This window comes from Staurois parvus, unplaced genomic scaffold, assembly GCF_062004578.1.
Source record: "Staurois parvus isolate SC_StPar_1 unplaced genomic scaffold, SC_StPar_1.0 ptg000066l, whole genome shotgun sequence".
NCBI lineage: Eukaryota > Metazoa > Chordata > Amphibia > Anura > Ranidae > Staurois > Staurois parvus.
In genome coordinates this window covers 6,692,627-6,715,094 of record NW_028317862.1, presented here as the reverse complement: position 1 = coordinate 6,715,094, position 22,468 = coordinate 6,692,627, and the positions used below count along the sequence as shown (strand labels likewise).

General features: G+C 42.3%; 1 protein-coding gene across 1 annotated transcript in view; it reads left to right on the top strand.

Annotated features, from left to right (window-relative positions):
• GTF2B (general transcription factor IIB) overlaps positions 1-22,468 on the top strand; it is a 50,391-nt gene that overhangs the window by 6,241 nt on the left and 21,682 nt on the right. The window contains exon 2 of the mRNA XM_089668905.1: positions 20,762-20,862. Coding sequence (XP_089525031.1) covers positions 20,762-20,862 — 101 coding nt within the window. The remainder of the gene's footprint in view (positions 1-20,761; positions 20,863-22,468) is intronic.

The window sequence follows — 22,468 nt, the reverse complement described above, 5'->3', positions numbered from 1 at the left end:
TTAATGGCTCAGGTTTCAGATTTGTTTTTGTTTAGTTTTTTTCCCTTGACTTTCAGTGCCAGTGACAGTCGTTAATATAAGCTCCCTAGCGGGGATACAGACAGCCGTAACCTCAGAGTTGCTAACTTCCAGCTGCAATTTTTACTGACAAAACTTTACTAACAGCACACTTTTTTTTTTTTTTTTCTGACAACCTACAAATGATAACTCGTATTAAAAACAGACAAATTATATTTAAACCGTATAAACACTGACAACACCCATAACAAGTAATATGCCTTGTTCACACTAAAGTCAATAGAGCAAGACAAAATACCATGCATGACCAGATTGCATCGAAGAGTGGCTTAAGAGGACGATTAATAGGCAGTTTAACTCAACATGACGTTTCGTAGGCACGGCCATGTCATTGGGACTGCATCGCAGCCACAAGCCAGTTGCAGCATTGCCTCCAGAATGCCTGCAAACTGCCTCTGCAAAGCAATCCACCTTGGAGCGGCAGAAAAGATTGCAGCACATGTGAAGGAGGCCTTTGGGGTGACCGTTGCGCTTTAAGTCACGAAAGGCTTGTTCTAACTCCCATGCACTTCATTTATTTTGTGAACATATAGCTTGTTTTTGGAACTACTCCCAGTGATGGTCAGCTGATGAGGTGAGCTCAACTGCAGCCCTTGACACACCAAAGTGGTGTGCATATTATTTAGTGTTTGACATACTACCAGAGATGGTCAGAGTCTGCAGACATCCTATAGGTACTGTGGGTGGTGTGATGGTCTATCCCCCTCCCCAATCTCTGTGCGGGGGGGGGGTGGGGTGATGTTGCATTCAGTGTACACAGCTCTAGGACCTGGGGGAGCCTGTCATCCTTCCCTCTAGAATACACCTGTGTGATTCCTGTCCCCTCCCCCCTTCTGTGTGCAAGTATCAGTGTGGTATTCCTACCACTGCTAAATGTGATAGTTCTTTTCTGGGCTGCTGGTTAAGGCACCCACTAACTGCCGCGACTCATGCCTGTCAACCGTGATTCCCCACTGACTGCAGAATGTAAAAAGAACTGGCATTTAAAAAAAAAAAAAAAAATCCATACCAGACTCTTTGGGGTTTATTTACTAAAGCTGGAGAGTCCAAAATCAGACTCCCTTCTGCATAGAAACCAATCGGCTTCCAGGTTTCATTGCCAAAGCTTCATTGAACAAGCTGAGGTTAGAAGCTGATTGGTTTCTATGCAGAAGGGAGTCTGATTTTGGACTCTCCAGCTTTAGTAAATAAACCCCCTTTGGGTCTGGTATGGATTTTGTGGGGGGACATTGCATCAAAAATAAAGAGCGCTGGATCTTCCCCAAAAACCCATTTGAGCAGGGCCCTCCTGGCAACGCACTTTGCCAGTTGTGGAGGGTGACTTATTGGTATCTCAGGCACCCTATGTGAATGTGTAGGGTAAATAGTACCCCTTCTCCTTCACCAAGAAAATGACGAGTGTAAATAAAAACCTCACTGTTTTTGACAAGTTCTTAAATTAAATATAAAGTCCCCTGATGTATATCCATAATCAATCAGTGAATTATTATTATTCTACAGGATTTATATAGCGCCAACAGTTTGCGCCACGCTTTACAATATAAGGGAGACAGTACAATTCCAATACATTTCAGTACAGAAGGAATATGAGGGCCCTGCTCATGGAGCTTACAATTTAAAGGAATAAGAAACACAGCCTGCAGACATGACGTTTCCATCGCTTGGCTTCTGTAGACTGATCTGCTGCTAAACAAGGGGGTGGGGCCACTTATTGACCGTACGCGGACACATCCTTGTTTGATTAATGTCACAAAGGGCTAGGGCCACCCATTGTCATTGACCAAATATGGATGTGTCTGGCATTACCAGGTTACCCTACCGACTGTCATTGAGCCCCTCCCCCTTGTTTACTTAACCGCTTGCACGCCGCCCTATAGTAGAAGTACGGCGGCAGGGCTGCGTATGTATGTTTTTGCAGTTCTGGATAGGGGGCGCGCGCATGCACTGTCCTACCTGCACCGTTATTGGTGGCTAGGAATGTCAATCACCAAGTCCCGGCCAGCGATTCCCTGCACAGCAGAGATGTAACATGCATAGTTAACCCTTTGGTCGCCCAAAAGTTAATCTCTTCCTGCCCGGTGTCATTAGCACAGTGTCAGTGCTTTTATTAGCACTGATCACTGTATTGGTGTCACTGGGGTTGTCAATGGTAGTCAATCAGTTCCCACCCAGTGTCAGAATGCCTGCCGCAGTCCTGCTATAAGTCGCTGATTGCCGCCATTACTATTATAAAAAAAAATTCCAGCATCTATACCGCCATTTGTAGACGCTATTACTTTCACGTAAACCAATTCATTTACACGTATTGGGATTTTTTTTATAGCAAAATCTCAAATATATGTTTTTTGTTCAAAATTGTCAGTCTTTTGTTTTTATAGCGCAAGAAATAAAAAAACGCAGATCAAATACCACCGAAAGAAAACTCTATCTGTGGGGCAAAAAGGACATAAATTTCATTTATGTACTTCATTGCATGACTGCGCAATTGTGAGTTAAAGTAACGCAGCACAAAAAGTGGTCTGGAAGGGGGTTAAATCCTCCTGGAGGGCAAGTGGTTAAGCTCTGGGAGAAAGCAGTCATGTTGGTGGGTGGCATTCATTGTGGTTGATGGTGGATGTACATCGGGGAATATTTTTCATATTTGCATCATGATTTATTTACCTTTCAAAATTTTTGTAATTTTGTTTTAAGTGAATGAGTATACCCATTTACATGGGGGGGGATCCGGGGCCCTCTTGTTATTCACCAGTCAAAGGATGAGGGTGCGGGCACGAAACCTGAAGAGAAACTGAATCTACAGCTGAGAAAGATGGTCCCCTGGCAGGATTGTGCTGTGTGGCAGAGCTGTGTTTAATCTCGGGGCTGGATGGACAGAAATACAAATCCTTTTGGGATTAAAATGGCTCTCATATGTATTTCATCTGTGTATTTAGCTGCTTACATAGTCTAGTTGAAAAAGACACATCAGGGGTGTGGACATTTTTTGGAAAAAAACTACTTGTCCAGAGACTAAATTGGTGCCCCAATCTACTTGTCCCTCATGACAATCTACTTGTCCAGATAAAAAAATAAATAAATTTTAACCAAAACTGTATTTAAATTGGAGGTGATATTAGAAATGTCTGGGGCTTTTAAAAACAAAAGGGGCTTTATGGTGACCGAAAGGTGTAATAATAACATTGCGCTGTTTATCTCCTCCTCCCCGCCTGTCTCCAGCCCCGCCCCCGGGGACTAGCAGGGAGGGGGGAGCCTTTTTTGTTTTTCCCCCCACAAATAGAGCTTTCTTTCGGTGGTATTTGGTCACCTTTTGCGTGTTTTATTTTTTGCTCTATAAACAAAGACAATTTTGGGGGAAAAAAAACATATTTTTGACTTTTTGCTATAAAACATATCCAATTTAAAAAAAAAAATCTAATTTCATAAATTTAGGCCAAAATGTCTGCTAAAAAAAAAAATTCCCAATACGTGTAAATTAGTTGGTTTATAAGTTATAGCGTCTACACATAGCGGTGTTTGTATATATATACTGCAATTTTTATTATTCATTTATTTTTATACTAGTAATTGCGGCGATCAGCTACTTATAGTGGGACTACAGCGGGCATTGAGACTAGGTGGGAACTGACTAGCTGCTACTGATATCCTCCATGACACTAATACAGTGATTGGTGCTAATAAAAAGCACTGACACTACTGGTGACACTGGGAGGGAAGGGGTTAACATCTGGGGTGATCAAAGGGTTAACTGTGCTGTTTTACCACGGAGACATGCTGTGCAGAGATACACAGGTCTCTCCCCTGTCAGCTTTACCCAAAGATCGCTGAATGACATTCCTAGCCGCCACACGTCGCCCTACCCAGAAATGCAAATCACGTGTGTGTATGTGTATATATATTATATGATTTTGTGCAACCCTGTAGCAGTACTTCTACTATCGGCCAGAGGGAAAGTGGTTAAAGAAATGCTGATCTAGAGCCCTTTGCATGCTGGATTGAATGAAAAATGCCTGAGAGATTGTCCTACCAACACAAGTGAGGGTGTGGCTATCTCCCTTGCTATTCTGTTGGAGGATTCAGCCCACCTGCCCCAAACAACCCCCCCCTCCTTCCCGAATACATTGATCAGCCCTTGCAGCCATTTAGATACTGGTTTTCTTCCAGTATGTTCCTTCAACAAAAGTCGGTTGATAGACCAGCTTCTGCTGGACAGACTGCTGTACACACTGACTGAAAATCGTCAAACCAGCTGATTGTTGGACAATATATATTCCTTTAGAGAACTATAGAGACTGTTGGTTCTGATCTCCTTCTGTATATGGGAGTTTTAGCTGTCTCAGACGTCAATAGTTAGAGATACTGAACTGGACAAACATGCAGATCAGGAAATAAAGGTGTAAAGTCAGAAGGCCTTATTTGCATACTTAGTCAGTGACTCAAAATACTGATGCCTTGGGCTGGCTACACACTATTGTATGCAGAAAAATGTGTTCTGTAAAGTTAACGTAACTCATGGCACTGTGTTCTTACATAGAATGGTTAGCACGTCTGCCTGGCAGTACTAGGGTCATTGGTTCAAATCCCAACCACGGCGCCACCTGCCTGGAGTTTGCATGTTCTTCCTGTGCCTGCGTGGGTTTCTTCCGGGTACTCCGGTTTCCTCCCACACTTCCAATACATGCTGGTAGGTGAATTGGATCCTGTCTAAATTGGCCCTAGTATGTGTATGTATGAATGTGAGTTAGGGACCTTAGATTGTGCGCTCCTTGGGGGTTAGGAACTGATGTGAATGTACAATATATATGTAAAGCGCTGCGTAAATTGACGGCGCTATATAAGTACCTGAAATAAATAATGGATATGCCCATACTTTTTTCCCCAAACATTTTTATTTATTAAGAAATAGGCTGCAAAAACAGCTTCACAGCATAAGGTATTACATACAATAGAAAAAGGCACATCTGTAATAATTTCAAATAAGTACAGTTATGTAGAACATAGAAGTTAAGTACATGAGCAAGATAGGCAGAGCAATAAAGCCACCAACAGAGACACCATCAATTAAAGCCTGAATAATCATTGGTCGGACAGTAAATGGGTTTTCCAAACCCATATATATTTTTTTTTTTCATCAAATAAGTGCATCCTATCCTGTAACGTAAAGTGAATGTTCCATGAGCATCACCGCATCGACTTTGTAAAATTGAGGTCAGTGGTACTGTAGGTCATTTCCAGTGACCTACAGTTCCACTGTGGTGCAAGCACAGCCTACACGAATGAGAACTGTACATTGAATTCTGGATCAGTATTACATCCTTGTCATACCATTACAGGAAACTGTGTTGCCCTACATGTTCACTGAAGTTTCCTTGGATGCCAAGCTCTTCTGGCCACTGAAAGACACTAAACCTGGCAAAAACATGTGTACACGCAGTGCTGCATTTAGCGATTGGACCTGCAGAGTACTTGCCACTGAAATGAATAAACACCCAAGTGCTAAACATGACTACCGTTGATGCACATTTACACACGTTTTTGTGGCCCAAAGTGTTCCTTTCCTGATCATGATTCTTCTGCATTTAGGAGAGGGATGTTTAAGTGCCCATAAACGCTGCTGCTTCTAAGCTCTGATAAAAGCCTGTGTGCATAGACACATAGGCTTTTATTGAGTTGAGTTAAGGGGCTTTGACAAACACCAGAAGCTCCTAAACTCATGTTTAGGAGTAGCAGTATACGGCTTCATGCACACTGGTTTATTGAAAAATTTTTGTAAATTTTTTTTCCCAAGCCTGTTTAGGTGCATTTAACAGTCTAGCAGCATTTGGTGTACAGAAGTTTTTCATTGGCCAGAATTTGTTTATTCTGGGCGCTGAAATGAATAAATGCGGAGTGCTGAATGCGTTTACCATTTAGATGTGTTTGGCATTTTAAATGCCAATAAACATTTGTCCTGAACACAGTTTTTGTGCTTTCAGAGAAACTCAGTAAACTCAGCCGCTTGTAAACTCCTCTAAACAATGACACTATATTGCCAAAATTATTGACACCCCTCAAAATCATTGAATTCCAATCTCCTCCATGGTCACCGTTGTTCCAACATGATTGCGCACCAGTGCACAAAGCAAGGTCCATAAAGACATGGATGAGGGAGTTTGGGGTGGAGGAACTTGACAGTCCTGACCTCAACCTGATAGAACACCTTTTGGGTGAATTAAGTAGAGACTGTGAGTCAGGCCTTCTTGTCCGACATCAGTGCTTGACCTCACAAATACACTTCTGGAAGAATGGTCAAACATTCCCATAGACACACTCCTAAACCTTGTGGACAGCCTTCCCAGAAGAGTTGAAGCTGTTGTAACTAAGGGTGGGCCAACTCAATATTGAACCCAACGGACTAAGACGCCATTAAAGTTCATGTGCGTGTAAAGGCAGGCGGCCCAATACTTTTGGCAATATAGTATATATGTACATGGACACACAGGATAACACAGAGGAGAGTTCAGGGGCTTCAGAAGAAAAACGCCCAGCTGCTCCTAAATGTCAGTTTAGCAGCTGTAGTGTCCATGAAGCCTACATCCGGCTGAAGGTAGATTTTACTATCCGGATCAACAGATATTTGTGGGATTTTGCCTGGGGACTAAAAACCAAGTGCAGATGTGCTTATATTTATGTACTAATGTACATTTTTAATGGGGGGCATAGTTTTACTTTAGGACATGAAGAGACAGGTTTGCAATGGCAGCTCCCATATTTTTACTTTAATGCTAGGTGAGTCATCTTTGTGTTTTGTAAACACCGTGTGCTGGGATCAACGCAGGCTTAACATAGTGACACTGCTTGCCCTGTGTTCCCTGTTCACACTATACACGCATTGCATAAAAATTCAGCACAAGACACAAAGCATTACAGCATGCTGCTGTGCATAGTTTTTGTTTAAATTGTTAAAGACAAACACTGAAATGCATTGTAAGAAAGCGGCACACACGTTATATGCACTGTAATGCGTGCCAGGCGGTTTTGTGAATGGGCCCTTAAGGGAACTACCAGCTGTCTAGAAAAGATCTCTGCATGCTTTGTTTGGACACACAAATCCAAGCACCATTTCATAGAAGGATTCTTAGACCAAATTGGCCATAGTACAGCCAGTATTCTGTGGATATCTGCAGCTGGTTGTAGTCTAGGTGTTTGTGAGCAGGAAGCCTGTTACAGGTCAGTGGCACTTGCAGAGGATTTTTTGTTGCCCAATAGGTTATCATCTGGCACCTTGCGGTCCCTGTTATCAAGTGCCAACTCCTTTTGCACATAAACATTTAATTCCACCACCACCACCTTTATCTCCGTGGTAAATTGAACTCTGGCACATGTGGTTTTGTTCTGTGCTGGCCTGCAATCAATGTGTTCACTACAGTACTGAATGGCAGTTCTTACAAGAGGTCATTTGCACTATAATCACACTGTCTGACATACTTATTTTGCCTCCAAGTGGGTTTTTTTTTTTGTTTCTTTTTTTTTTAGAGCTCTTAAGAAAATTACTGTGCATCTTGAAGGGCCTAAAAGGATGGTAATATCTTATACCTTTCTAAATCAGATCTTACACAATGTAAATACACATTTCCTCCTCTTAAATGCAAGTACACTTAAGGGCGAATGGTTTATCCACCAATTTATGTGCTCGGAACGATCACTGTACTGCTTATAAATTGCAATCTGTAGTATACCTAATTATAAAATATAACATTTCTTATAAACTTAAAAAAATGGGGATTTTGTAAATTATTTCCTTACAATAGTCTTTTAAATATCTAGGTCAGATGTTAATGTTTGACCATGTACGCATAGTAATCCTACATGATAGTTTTACTGCCTTGGACCTGGAGGCATTTTCACATTCTTGGAACACATGCAACATATTTTACTGTCATTTTTGTAGTTCTTGTACATGATTTTGGTGGTTCTTGCCTTTTTACATGCTGCCTTTTTGAAAGCTACTGATTTTAATGTGACCTATTTGTACACATTACTGTGTTTTTCAGTTTTAAAGATGTGTTTCATGCCAATATGTATTTGCCTTTAAATCCTGCCCCAACATAATATGTATTTTTATGGAGGTAAAGAGCCTTGACAGGGGTCAGCAAATTTAATATGGAATTCCAGAGCCAGTCTGTCCAATCCAGGAGCTAGATCCATCGACTACAACTAGAGGACCTCATGAGTTTGGTTCTGGGATTTGTATAGCCTAGCCTTAGAGCCCATTCACATGCATTGGAACCTTCTTTCCTTGATTGAGAAGCATTTTCTTCATTTTATGAATCTGTCTTTTTCATGTCCGTTATTCAGGTCTTACAATTTTTTGGCAAAAGGTCTAGCATATTTTTAATCCCATGCTAGAGTTGAAGGCCTTAGGGATCTTCATTACCATCCTTATATCCTTCCAAGAAACTTTACCACAGTCTTGTCTGGTATTTCTTTCAGCAGTTCATTGGGCAAAATGTTAATTTTGGTGTGGGATTGTTTTTGTTTACTTTTAACCTTCCTATCTTGCCTGGATTGTTGAACCTGATGGAGAACAGTCTGATTCTTTCCCCACCCAGTGGCGACCTGCACCAATATGACCCAGTTCCTGAAGACCTTTAGAGCCCCTGCCCTGTGCAGTTAGGGGATGCCAGTATTCATTAGACCAAAAGCAGAGTGTTGCAGGACTACAGCTACACTTTTTTTAAATTGATGTGCTGCGCAGTGCAACACTTTTTCCTTGTGTGGTAATTGTGTTGCATCTTCTGAAACGCCTTCCCCTTGAAGTGCTAATTTTATGTCTGCTGCGACACATTCAGATGGGTGGTAGCACTCTGTGTGCATTGTCCTGCCCATGGAAACAGTACCTCAGTCCTCCTCAGCCCAGCTTTATCACATGCTGTGCTACAGGACAATGCACCCTGGTGCTACAGGCACAACCTTACTCCAGTTTGAGACCTGGTATCCACGTTGGCCTCTCCGAAACTGAAAGAAACCCTTAAAGTGGTTCTAAAGGCTTAGTGTTACTAAACCCACAACAGTAAAATCAGTCTGTTTATGCAGTAAAGCATGCTTGATATACTCACTGTGGAACCTAAGCGATTAATTCTCCGCATTGTGTAAAAATGCTGTTTAATCCTGACTTCTATGATCCTCCCCTTCTTCCAGTGCCTCCCTCTTATCTCCATCGTGTGGACACACTCTGCACATGCTCAGTTTTGGCGTTTTTATTGGTAGAGGTTTTTTTTCCTTTTCTTGGGAGAGTGCATGTGATCAGCACAGGGCCAATCAGCACTGCCCAAAGGTCAGGGGTTATGCAGCCTCCTAGAGAAGAGAACTCCAAGCTTTAACCAGTGCTCTGCTGAACACTGATAGCAGTCACAAGACTGCTCTAACTGATTTATATTTACTAAAGTAATTGTATTTCCATGTACTGTGGGAGACCAGATATAGTGAATGCAGAGTCCTAGGTTTAGTAACACTTTGAAGGTTTTTTTACCTTCATGCATACATGAAGGTAACAAACCTTAGTGTGCAGCAGCCTCCTCTCCCCCAGCCCCCCCCCAATAATCGCCTGAGCTCGATCTTGGTTCAGTGATGTGCGTTCCAGTTCCTCCATACCAAGCAGCCTGCTATGGGGGCACTGCTTAGGGGGAGGGAGCCAGAATTGCCAACTGAGGATCCGAGAAGAGGAGGATCAGTGCTGCTCTGTGCAAAACCACTGCACAGAGCAGGCAAGTATGTTTTCTAAAAAAAAAAAATACCCACTCTCTGCCTTCTGACTCTGCTGTGTCCTTTCTGGCGTAATTAGTACAGGACGGCTCTGTATGAGGACTGAACACAGCAGACCATGTATACTCCTCCCTAGAGGCTTATTTAGCAGTGTCCAATTGAGGATACTTGCCACAAAAAGTGGAAAGTTCCTGTGGTATAACCGTGTGGTGTTTTGTTTTTTTTTTTGTTTTTTTTGTTTTTCTTTCTGCCTCATCAAACCCCCTATGTTTCTGGTTAAGGAGCACCAAGTCTTTGAAGATCCAGTAGACAAAAGGTTTGATGCACTCCTTAAAGCCTTTTTTTGCTCTGTTGCACTTGGCTAGGCAACCTTTGATGGTATCTATGGTTGTTTGCTAGATATTGGCAGTCTGATCCAAGCACACAAGCAGTCCTGTATCCAATTTGGTGGGTTCTCCCAAAATTGGAGGTCCTCTCAGTAGCCTTGCAGTACTCCGTAGACAGCAGACTTCCCTTCTCGCCTGGTTCTTATGTTTGTTCAGATGCACAAGAATTTCTGGCTGCAGAACTTGTCTGCAGAGACAGTCTAAGGATCTGATCCTTGTTCTCTCAGTCTGGGATGGATTCTGTTTGACAGAGCATGACTCTTTGGAGAGTCTTTAGACTTTTTTTTTTTTCTAAAATGCAATATGTTTAAATATAAGTAAACTGTACCTTCCACTTCTCCGTTTTAATCTCTCAAATACAAGCATTTTTCTTCTGTTCTTGGACTTCTGTTACCCTTTCCTGCTTGTCCCCAAGGTGGACTACACACCTACTTGCAGAAACCTTCAGCTCTATGGGAGTTGTAGTATGCATGTGTAGCAAACTTGCTCATCAGAGATGGACGTGGAGTTCTCCTTTTTTATTAGAAGTATTCCTCAATCCTTCCCTACCCCCTCCCTTCCTGAGAGGCACAGGGACAGATGTGTAAGTGTTAAAAGTTGCTGGCAGGCTGGAGCAGCAGGGGGCCCAGCACTACAAAGCCCCCCATAGAGACAGCAGACTCTTTCCCAAGACCTGTGTAAAATCACACCACCTAACCAAGATAAGAGTTTTTCCTGGGACTTGAAAGAAGTTGGAACCTCATAAACCCTACCAGCCAGGTGACAAGTTAAATGAACATTCCTCAGGTCAGCTGTCACCTATGTTTCATATCATGGATTATGAAGCTGTCAGTTTTAATGTAGAGCCCATCCGGCGATTTTCCCCCCCCCCCCCCCCCAAAAACAGGGTATTGGACAGTTACTCAGCGCCACCCCCCTTGCCGGGGGACTTTAAAAAACACAGGCTGTAGGCCTGAAGCTAAGCTAAACACATCTCCCAATTTTAACTTCATAACAGCAGGAGATCACTCTTTGCTCTGAAACTTGGATCTGCTTACCTTAAGGCTTAACATGGCAAGTAACTTAACCTTTTAACTTCTCCCTGTTATCTCTTTGCTGTGCTGTTTTTATATATATATATATATCTTAGTTACATCTTTTTCTGTAAATATTTAATTGCACCTGTTTGACTTTTAGTAATAAATCTTTCTTTCTGAAAGTGTTAAACTGTTTCTAAAGTGCTTAATTGCAATTTACGAATTCCTGCCTTTTGAAGAGACGCTACTGTGTTTGTTTAATCCTCTGCCCAATCGGCCTGCGGTGACCGTATTGGACAGGCGACTTTTCAACCATTAGTGTATATTGGATAAAGCGAGTTTCCCCTTTCTCTGTACAAAAAGGGGTGGTGGCAGTGAAGGGTTAGTTGCATAATTAACCCGACCCAGTAACAAGCGCATTCAGGCTGCCGGTGCGTCGATTTGCATTCCATTAGCTGGACAATCGTTGTGCAGGGCGCAGCTGAGTGTGGCATTGTTACGCACGTCACCTAGCGGTTTTAGATCGGCTGGTCCTTTGGTCACGAGTTTCGTGCGAAGGTCTGGGGTCTGACGCCGCGGGCGTGACGTATTGTTGGTTGCGGTCATGCGATTGTCGCATGTTGAGGGTGGCGATCGTGCGTCCTAGACAGCATGGAGTAGAGGAAATGACCAGGAATAATGGCACTGCTAGCTCTACACTAGAAGCTGAGAGGTGCATCAGTGGAGGATAAAGGAGTGTGACCAAGACAAAAGTCTGAATGACGGTAAGACTTTTTAAACAAAGCGCCATGGCATCCTTGATATTCTAGAATGTTTTTTGAGGTTGACCCCTTAAAGTCATTGGTGCAAAATTCACATTTACCTAGTAACAAAGCTTTTCTGGATTTCATAAAAGTTACTTTCTCCCTGTCCAGACCTCTGCTTCAAAGGCCAGCTCCTCCATCCAGTTCAGTCGCAAGTCCTTGATGTGCAAACCAGCCAGTCTGGCACAAAGTCCTCCTCGGAATAAAGGGACACCCCTACTTTTACGAGTGGGGAGGGAGCATTTATTGGTCTTTGGCTGACTGGGTTTGGGGCATTTTGGATCTTTGCTGTCCCAGGGATACAGGTTGTAATTTCGATCTGTCACCTGCTTGCTTTATGCCCTCAGCCTTCCCACTTTTCCCAGGAACTTGCAGGTGCTTCAGACTGCCTTGCATTAACTTTAGTAATTAGTCTTCAAGAGTGTTTTTCTTCATGTTACAGAGGAATGATTTGGGGGGCTTTTAGGCAAACTTGTTTTTGGTCCCAAAGCCCAACGTGGGTGTTTGCTCCATCCTAGATCTGAAGGGTCTCCGCACCTTCTTGTGTGTCCAAATGTGTCAGATGAAATCAGCCCTGTCTGCAACAAAAGGGAATTTCTAGTATCTGTAGACATAAAGGATGTGTAATTACATGTTCCCATTTTCCCCCTTCATCAGCAGTTCCTGTGATATACAGTGGGTGAACATCATCTTTCTGTTTATGGCTTTTCCTTTGACCTGTCCATGACTCCTTGGGTCTTCACAAGTGCTTTCCCTGATCCTTGTGCTCTGGTAATCCACATTTTTGAATAGCTGATCACCTCTTGAAGGACTACATTCTGGGCCATTGCGTCCAAGGGACAATAGACACTTCAGAGCTTTGTGTCGATACTAACCTTCCCCCCCCCCCCCCCCCCCAAGTATGTTGGATGCAGTCTGCCACTTGGAGTACACTTAGGAGAAACACCCAGGCCTGGGTCACTTCTAAGGAATGAGTGTTTGACTGTCCATATTCATGTCTGGACTCTTTGCTCCACGAAGCTTTGAATGGTCTGCCTTTTCATGAGGGTACTGGTTTACTCTGATCCTCTGCAGCTCAGTATGCAGACTGAATGGGACCAATTCCCTATTCTTTGGCCTGGCCCATGCACCTGTGTTCCAAGGCTAGGATATTGGACCTGGTGACTGACCAGCCATGCATTGGAATTGAGTCCTTTCTCCCATTAACCAAATTGTTTTGAAAAAGCATGTCTGTTGGCTTGGGGAAGTGTACTAGAGACAGAAATGGTCCAAGAAATGTGGTTTCAAAGGGAGTAAAGACTTTCCATCGTCTTTCTGAAACTAATGCCTGTTCATTTATTCCTGCTGCGGAGGTGCAACCAACTTCAAGGATGATTGAAAAGGGTTCAGTTGAACAATGCCATGGTCGTGGACCTAATTATGATTCATGCCAAAAAAGGCACATTTCATCCTTGTCCACAATGAGTGAAATTTTTGATTTTGGCTCTTCTTTGACCTCTGGCCACTCATTCACTGGTAAAGGCCTTTGTTCAGGGGTTTGAGATCGTAACCGCTCGCTCCCCAGCGTACATATATAAACACCATGGGCAGCATGGGACATTTGCCATGGGCAGCAGATGCAGCCATGATCCTGATATTGTTTTTGGAGCCTGCGATTGGCTTTCCTGTAAAGGTGGTCACTTTTACAGCTTTGCAGAGCCCTCGTGCCACTGCCATTCCTGGACTCTTCTGTTCCGTTGGTGGGCCCGAGACTAGTAAGTGGTCAGGTTGGCTACCCACAGAGGAAATGGAGGAACATCTGTTCACTCATCTCCTCTGTGATGAATGAAGCTGGAAGGAATGCGGATTTCATCACTACTTCTGGTTTGATAGCGGTCATTCCCTGGCTTTTACAGCCATGCAAACAGCTGTACCTGTTGCTTCCAAATCTACAAAGCTATCACAAGGGGCTCGTTGACCATTTGTGATGGCAATAAAGTTACATGGAAAAAATAGTGTAATGAGAAAAAAAAAAATAAAGGTGGGGTGGTGAATAGCACCCCTGTCCCTCCATACTTTCTCATCTTAAGCGTGTCTCTTATGGACTATTTTAGATACCGTAGCTTACCACCATTTCACAGGTGTGCTCTATTTTAAATCTTGATATATTTGGTATCTATGTACTTGTCAAAACCTCCTTTTTACATTTTACCAAAACTTGGGTATTATACCGTGTTTGCACTATGATACTTTGAAGCATAACTTTTTCTGACAATTGGTGTGATAAATGGCTGCCCAAATATTGTGTGACATAAGTTACAACTGTCACCATTTTATTCTCCAGGGCCTGTGTTTTAGGGGGTGCTAAGTAATTTCTATCAAAAAATGCAGATTAACGTCTATGTGAAAAATGAAATTTCCCCAGATGGCAAGTGGATAGCTTGTCTCGTCTCTACATAAGCCACCCTATAAGCCCATTATTGATAATGCCTTGGCCGATCTTGCTCATAAAATTCTTTCTTGAGGTGCAAGATTACCCATTGGTCAATGCTTCTACCAAAACTTCAGGCTCTCTTGTCTATCCTGCCTATGGGCTCTTGCAAGGGCTGTACTGTCTAGTTTAATCATTTCTTGGTGAATTACACAGGTTATCATTATGCCTTGAAAGTTGAATTCTTCTTTCCCTATTAAACTCCAGTCAGTTTGTTCAGTCAGTAATTTTTGGGCTCTTTAGCACCCAGACATCTTGATTCTCAGGTTTTTTAAGGCTGCCACCTCTTCTGTTCACATTAGTTTACGAGGTGGACATTCAGGCCTCTACAGACACCAGCTTTGGTCCTAAAGCAGAGCTTCCCAAAAGGGGAAGTACCTCTTGAAGGACTGGTCTCCGTTAAGAATTGGCACCTTTTTGGGGAGCAGGTAACCCCTGAAGGTATCCCTGAAGAGATGAGTGTTCTGGGAATCGCCTGGAAGTGGACAGAGTAAAAAATAGCCAGGCAGATTGAGGTAAAGTACCAGAAGATGGGAGAGGCTCTGATGTCCTGAAGGTAAGCATGGAAGGTGGAGACACGCTAGAGAGGTGGTTTTAGGTGGAGCAGAGAGGATGGTTTGGGTAATATTTTGAGATGAGATTGGTGATGTAGCTGATGTCTTTGTATGATGTTGGTATTTTAAATTTAATTTGCTGGGCAATTGGAAGCCAGTGGAGGGGGTGGCAGACACTGGGCAGTTGGAAAGGTAAATGAGTCTGTTAGCAACCTTTATGGTAAACAGAAGGGGGATTGCCTGTGTAGAGGCTGTCCTAAGAAAAGGAAGTTACAATAGTCAAGGTGAGAGATGAGCGTGAATTTTAGAGATGTTAACAGAGGCAAAGTCTACAAGCTTTGCTGACAGTGATTGGATTATGGTCTGAAAGGACAGGTCAGAGTCTAGGATTACACCTAGTACACTGGCACAAGGAGGGAATGATAGTTGCATTATTGACCTTGATGGGAAAAGTCAGGGAGGCAGACGCTGGAGAGGTGCGTGGGGGAGAGGAGGAGGATATCACAGGCTCCGCTTCAGAAAGATTTAGCTTGAGGAAGTGGTGTGATATCCAGCTGATATGTCTGTAAGTTAGTAATGTGAGTGAAGACTAAAGGAGCTAGGTGAGGCGTAGAGGGATAGATTGGGGTGTTCCAGTGTATAGGTGCTATTGGAAGCTGTGGAAAGCTATCAAGTGATTGAGAGGAGGTGCAGATAGAGAAGAGAGAGGGTCCAAGTACAAAGTCCTGGGGGACCCCTACTAGAAATGGAAGTGAAGAAAGGAGACAGTTGTTTGGGTAACCTTGAAGGAGCACTGCAATAAGAGACCCAGGAAAGAGCAGAATCTTGGAGGCCAAGAGTGGAGCTGAATGAGGATTAGCTGGGGGTCAATAGTATCAAAGGCCACAAAAAGGTCTAGCAGTAAGAGTATAGAGTAGTGGCCGTTTGTATTCGCTGTTAATAAATGGTTAGTTTTAGAATTGCAGTTTCTGTGGAATGCTGCAAGCGAAAGCCAGACTAGGGGGTCAGGAAGGTTTTCATAGAGGTAGGAGCTCAGACGTTTGTAGACTAAGCGTTCTAAAAGTTGAGGAAAATGGTAGCAATGGGATGGGTCTTAAATTGTTCAGGCTGGTGGGGTCCAGCGAGGCAATTTAAGTATGGGGGTGATTTGTGCATGCCTTAGAGGTGAGGGGGAGAGATTGAAGATGTGATTGAGAGCGCATTGGACCGAGGAATAAAGTAGTTGCAAGGGGTCCAGAGGACAATTTTGGTTAGGGGGATGTGTGAGAACTTTGGTAACACCTTCTGTAGTGGTCAGAAGAGGAAAGTATTGAATATGCTGCTGGGCAGGGTATTAAGTGGGGAAGATATCTGTACAATGGGGTGATGTGCTGAAGAAGTGCATCAATCTTGTTTTTGAAGTGATTGGCAATCTCTTGGGCAGTGAGTGAGTTAGTGGATAGAGGTGGTGGGGGACAGTCGAGAGGTAAAGGTAGAGAAGAGCTGATGAGTTCTGGATGACAGAGTATTAAGAGTGACTAAGTAGGTTTACTTACAATTCATGCCTCCATGCTGGCATTTTCGGAAGGCAGATTTGTATGGGGTGAAGTCTTGCAGGGATTTAGTTTTGCCCCAGTCACTCGAGCACGGCTATGTCTCTTGAGATTACTGGTGGTGTCAGTTTGCCAATGTTGCTGAATATTTACAGAATTTTATGTGCGGCCCTTTTGTTGTTGAGGGCCACACTTGAGGCCCACCATAGCAAGAAGTCTGACCACCACTGCGCTATAGCATTGGGCTATATTTGCACTATACTTCAGCAGTTCTGGATGTGCATCTGGCTAGTGGGATATAAAGTTATTGGTGTTAGTGCTGCACCCAGTGTCCTTTAAATGAGGACTAATCCCCTTCTTGGGCAGTGTGAACACCCTCCTTATTCTTTACAGCCAAGGAAGTTGACATCTTTGTATAGAAAAAAAAAAATAATCGGACATGCCTCAAAACTATTTTCATTTAACATTCCAGCCTTCTGGCTTTAAAGTGTTACTAAACCCACAACAATAAAATCAGTCTGTATATGCAGTAAAGCATGCTTTTTATGCTCACTGTGGAACCTAAGGGGTTAATCCTCTGCGTTGTGTAAAACGGCTGTTTGATCCTTCTCAGTTCCTCCCCTTTTTTCAAGTGACCACCTCTTATCTCCAGACTGAACTTTTTTTTTTTTTTTTTTGGGAGAGTGCATGTGATTAGCACAGGGCCAATCGGCACTGTCCAGACAGAGGTCATGGGATTTCCATCCCCCTAGAGCAGAAAAAACCCCCCTCCTGCTACAAGCTTTAGCTAGTGGTGGGCTGGACACTGATAGATAGAAGTCAAAAGACTGCTCTAACTGCTGTTGAGAAAAGGTATTTAGCAGTTTATATTTACTAAAATAGTTGCACGTCCATGTTCTGTGTACTGTGCGAGACCAGATATAGTGAATGCAGGGTCCTGGGTTTAGTAACACTTAAGGAAACACTTTAAAAAAATAAAATCAAACTCTAGTCAGTTGCAACTGCTTTTGCAGATAAAGCAGAAGAAAAAAACATGGAATCACTCAATTCTGAGGAATATTATGGAATCCTAAAAAAAAAAACTCTACATTACACCTTTAGTACTTTGTTGTACCACCTCTGGCTTTTATAACAGTTTGCATTCTCTGAGGCATGGATTTAACTGTCAACAAACCGTATTCTTCATCAGTCTAGCTCCAACTTCCTCTTATTGCAGTTGACAGACAAGCTTTGCAGGTTGGAGCCTTGTCATGGACCATTTCCTTTCATTTCCACCATAGATTTTCAATTGGATTGAGGTCCTGACTTTGCAGGCCATGCCATTGACATATGTCTTTCTTGAAAGAAGGTATTCACAGCTTTTGCCCTATGGCAAGATGCATTATCCTGAAAGATGTTGTCATCATCACCAAACATCCTTTCAATCGATGGAATTAGAAAAGTGTCCAAAATCTTAATACAAACTTGTATATTTATTGCAGATTTAATGACTGCCATCTCCCCCGTACCTTTTGCCTGACATGCAACCCCATATCAATGATTGTGGAATTTTGCATGTTTCCTTCAGGCAGTCTTTAGAAATTTAATTGGAACAGCACCAAACAAAAGTTACAGCATCACCCTGTTCAATGCAGATTAGTTATTCCTCACTGAATATCACTGTCATCCATAGTCTGATTGCTTTAGCCCACTGTAACCTTATTTTTTTTTTTTTTTTCTGTTTAGGTGTTAATGATGGTTTTTTGTTTGGCTTTTCTGTATGTATATCCCATTTACATACAGTTCGGTCACAGACGTTGACTCCAGTTTCTACCCATTTGTTTCTCGTTTTTGTTGTGCATTTTCTGTTTTACCAGGCATATTGCTTTACGTTTTCTATTTTGACGCTTTTGATGTCTTCCTTGGTCTACCAATACGCTTCCCTTTTACAACTTTCCCATTTGATTTGTACTTGGTCCAGATTTTAGACACAGCTGACGGAACCACCAACATCTTTTGCATTCTGTTACCTCCTTGAAGTTTTATAATCTTCTCCTTTTGTTTCAACTGACTTTTCTCATGTTTGAGCCATGATTCATGTCCATCACTTTGGTGTAAACAGCTCATCAAGGTGTGCAAGCAGTTTTTGTTTTTTTTTCTTTTTTTGTTCTTTTTAAATAGTTGCAAAGATTCTTATAGATGAAAGAGTCCCTGTTGATGTCTTGATGGAGAGATGAATACAAATAGCAAAGGCCTGCTTTATATGGTTTCTTCACCACATGTGGACTGCAAACCACTTTAATGTTTGAAATAGAATGAGGCCCAATGGATCTTCCGCCTGTTGCAATATATGTAGTATGCCTTGCATCTAGGTCATGCATCATAATGTCCCCATCCTGAAATAAGACAAATGATATCAGGATAGTCACTCTGGGTACTCGCTCTGATGTGTGTATATAGTATAAGTAACAAGAAGCCTTCTTCGTTAATCTTGTAACAGTCCACTCACCACCTGTGCCATGGGTAGTAAAAAATAGAAATATCCTTCACGGGTACTGCTGTTGATCCAGGGAACTACCGCTTACATCAGCCGACATTTCGCGGGTTCTGACCTCTCCATGGCGCCTGTACAGCTTTTGCATGACTCATGGCATGTGAAGATGGCTGCCTCCTTGTAGGTCGGCGTGCATATCATAGGCACAGGCTGGAGGGGGGTGAGGGAGCCTGTGATTGGCAGAACCACCTCCAGATATATTCACAAAGTGAATGTTGGGCAACGTAACCACCACCTACACCATGTCGTTTTTTTTTTTTTTTTTTTTTTTTTTTTTTTTTTTTTTTTTTTACATTTTATATAGATATATAAAGCTTTAAAACACTTTGTTTTATTTAATTTTCATTCTCTACTCTAAAAGAAGTTTTTTTTTGTCGTGAATGGCACAGCACCGATCAGCAACATGCAGACAGTCCAGATGTCCTTTGCTGCTAGCATACTTCAGCAGAGTAATAGAAACTCTTCAGACCAATGCCTATGATGTGCATGTTCTTTAAACTAAGAGGAAGGTTAAGCCTCCATCAATCAACATCTTATATCCTGCCCCCATAGTGTTTTGCTATACGAGGGCATTGAGGAAAGAGGGAACTATATTTTTCCAGTGTGTATATCCCACGTGTGTGACTCTAGTTATGTGGGCTGCACAGATAAGAAAAAGGAGGAAATGAACAGCGTAGTAGGGAATTGAAACTGAATTCTGCTTAGTAGATGTGACCATGGTTGGTCTACATAATCTCAGGCTTCAGCTGGGGTACAGACAAAGAGGGAGGGACAGTATACAGCGGAATCAGCTGAGGTTTTTTTCTACTGAAAAGGAATGCTGTAGTGACAAAGGTGGGTATGTACACAATGTAATCTAGCATGTATGGAACATTTATGAGGGTTGGGTTTAATGACACTTTAAGTGTTTTGGGTTAGTAAACCACCTGGAACAATACTCGGTGCTGCTGTGAAGCTTTATTAACATTTAAAATGTTTTCCTTTGCCGCCTGTTGTAGCTGTGCAGGTATCCTTAATATGCATTTTCAGACAGGATATTGTCAATATGTGACCTCAAAGGTTTTATAGCTGGTGACTACTTAGTATAGCAATGCCATTCTCTAATAATGGTTCCAAATTATATCTCATACTCTTTGAAGGGAGTAGCCCGAGTTTGTACAATAGTAGGGTGTGTTCTGGTTTTGTGACTGCTCTGCTTGCTATATGGAGATAATGAAGTAGAAATCTGTATCTGCACTTCATAATATAGAATAGTTTAACCTCCTTTTGACATCCTCATTTATCAATGGTACAAACTAACCAAGCACTTTTGTGGTGTATCTAGGTAAAACATCCACTTGGTCTGCACTTTGGCTATGTGGAATTTCATCAGTTCTGAAGATTGTAGCATTAAATTGAGATACTGTGTTTATAGTGGTTTGTGGTGTGCAGATTAAAGTAACCTGAACAGTAAAACAGCAGCAATGCCTGACTAATGCAACAGGTATTATTTTGGCATGCTTACAGCCCTCTCTGGTGACTGTAATAATGGGCTGTCAGAAGGGGGTGGTGTAAAAAAAAAAGCCGCTCAACCATGTACTTTTAACCTCCTCCCAACCATAAATGCAACAAGGCATTAATGACATTTTTGTTTCTTTAACCTTTTTAGTGTGGATCCAAGAGTCACTTGTCCAAACCACCCTGATGCCATGCTTGTGGAGGATTATAGAGCCGGAGACATGATCTGCTCTGAGTGTGGATTAGTTGTAGGTAAGATAATCTGACCATTTTAGCAAATAAACCAATATAATATAGGAATGAAATCATGACTGGAAAATAAATTTTTCTTTTTCATAATCACAGGACACAGAGCAGGCTTAGTGTTACTAAATCCATGACCTTACATTCACTATATCTGGTCACCCACAGTACACAAAACATGGAAATGCAATTATATTAGTAAATGTAAACTGTTAAATGCCTTTTTCTCATCAGCATTATAAAGCAGTCCTTTGACTATCCTTGTCCAGCCGAGCACTGGTTAATCTATCATTCTCCTTTGACTGTCTTATGAGACTACATGACCCCTGACCCTGTCTGGACAGCACTGATTAGAGCTGTGCCGAATCAAATACACCCTTCCAAAAAAAGGAAAAAAAAAACCCTCTGCACATGCTCATTGTGGTGTGTATTGCTAGTCTCCCCTAGGGCTCTGTACTATCAGCAGATGGATTGTGGAAAAAGGGAAGGATCGGAGAAGACTGGATGTAGGCTTTTCACATGATGCTTTGTATTACCACTGTAGGTTCCACAGAGTATATCCAGCATGATTTAATGAATATGCAGACTGATTTTATTGTTGTGGGTTTAGTAACACTTTAATAAACATGACTACTTGGATTATACGCCACTTATAGGGGAATGGATACTGGCAGACCAGAAGGTGTAAACGCCACCTCCCAAGGAGAGCACCCTTTTTTTTTTTTTTTTTTTGCCAGTGACCAAAGGTGATGGACAGTGATATGCAGTGCTCTGCACAAGCATTGGCAAATTCTCAATGGTTCTGGTAGGGATTGGTATCCTGAATCAGTTACTACAGCTGAGTGGGGTTATCCTGACACAGGGTGTTTGTTCCCACTAAAAGATTTGAGCAGCTCTATTCGATGGAAGAAAGGTTTATTAAAAGATGGTGTACACCCTCTATGGATGCTGCAGTTTTTTGTTTTAACAATCTAACTTGTCCAGTAGAGAATGTTCAAGTCTTTGAGGATCTGGCAGATAAGAAATTGGTGACCTTGCTGAAGTCCTCTTGATGAGATGGACCTTCACTCTCTCAATCAACATTGACCATTTCTAATCCTTACGCTGCTAGCATTAGTAAATATATAGGAAAGTATATCACATTCACTTTTTTTTTTTTTTGTATTTAGTTACCCCCATGCCTAGGCAAATAACTTTCCATGCTTAGGCAAATGTATGTCCTACATCCCGGGAGTCTTCAGGAGGGAAGATGCTTGAGAAAAGGGCAGATGGATTCCAGGAAGTAAATGCTACATAAATCATCTGCCCTTACACCAGGGGGTGTTTTTCAATATGATTTCTCAGCAAAACAAAGCATGGAGTCATGGATGGAAGAGTTTGCTTTGAATAATAAAAATGAATTGTGTAGCATTTTTGTTTTGTGATGCTCAGATGCAGTACAGTTCCACTAAGGGCCTGGTAAAATGTGTAGAGAGATTCTGCAGGCGCTGAGGGTCCAGTTCAGATTTCTCTTGTACCCATTTTGGGATTCATGGATGACCTGCTGTTCAGAACAGTCTGCTCTGCAACTGTGGCACAATATGTGGATCTTGCAGTTCAGACATTGGAAAGATTT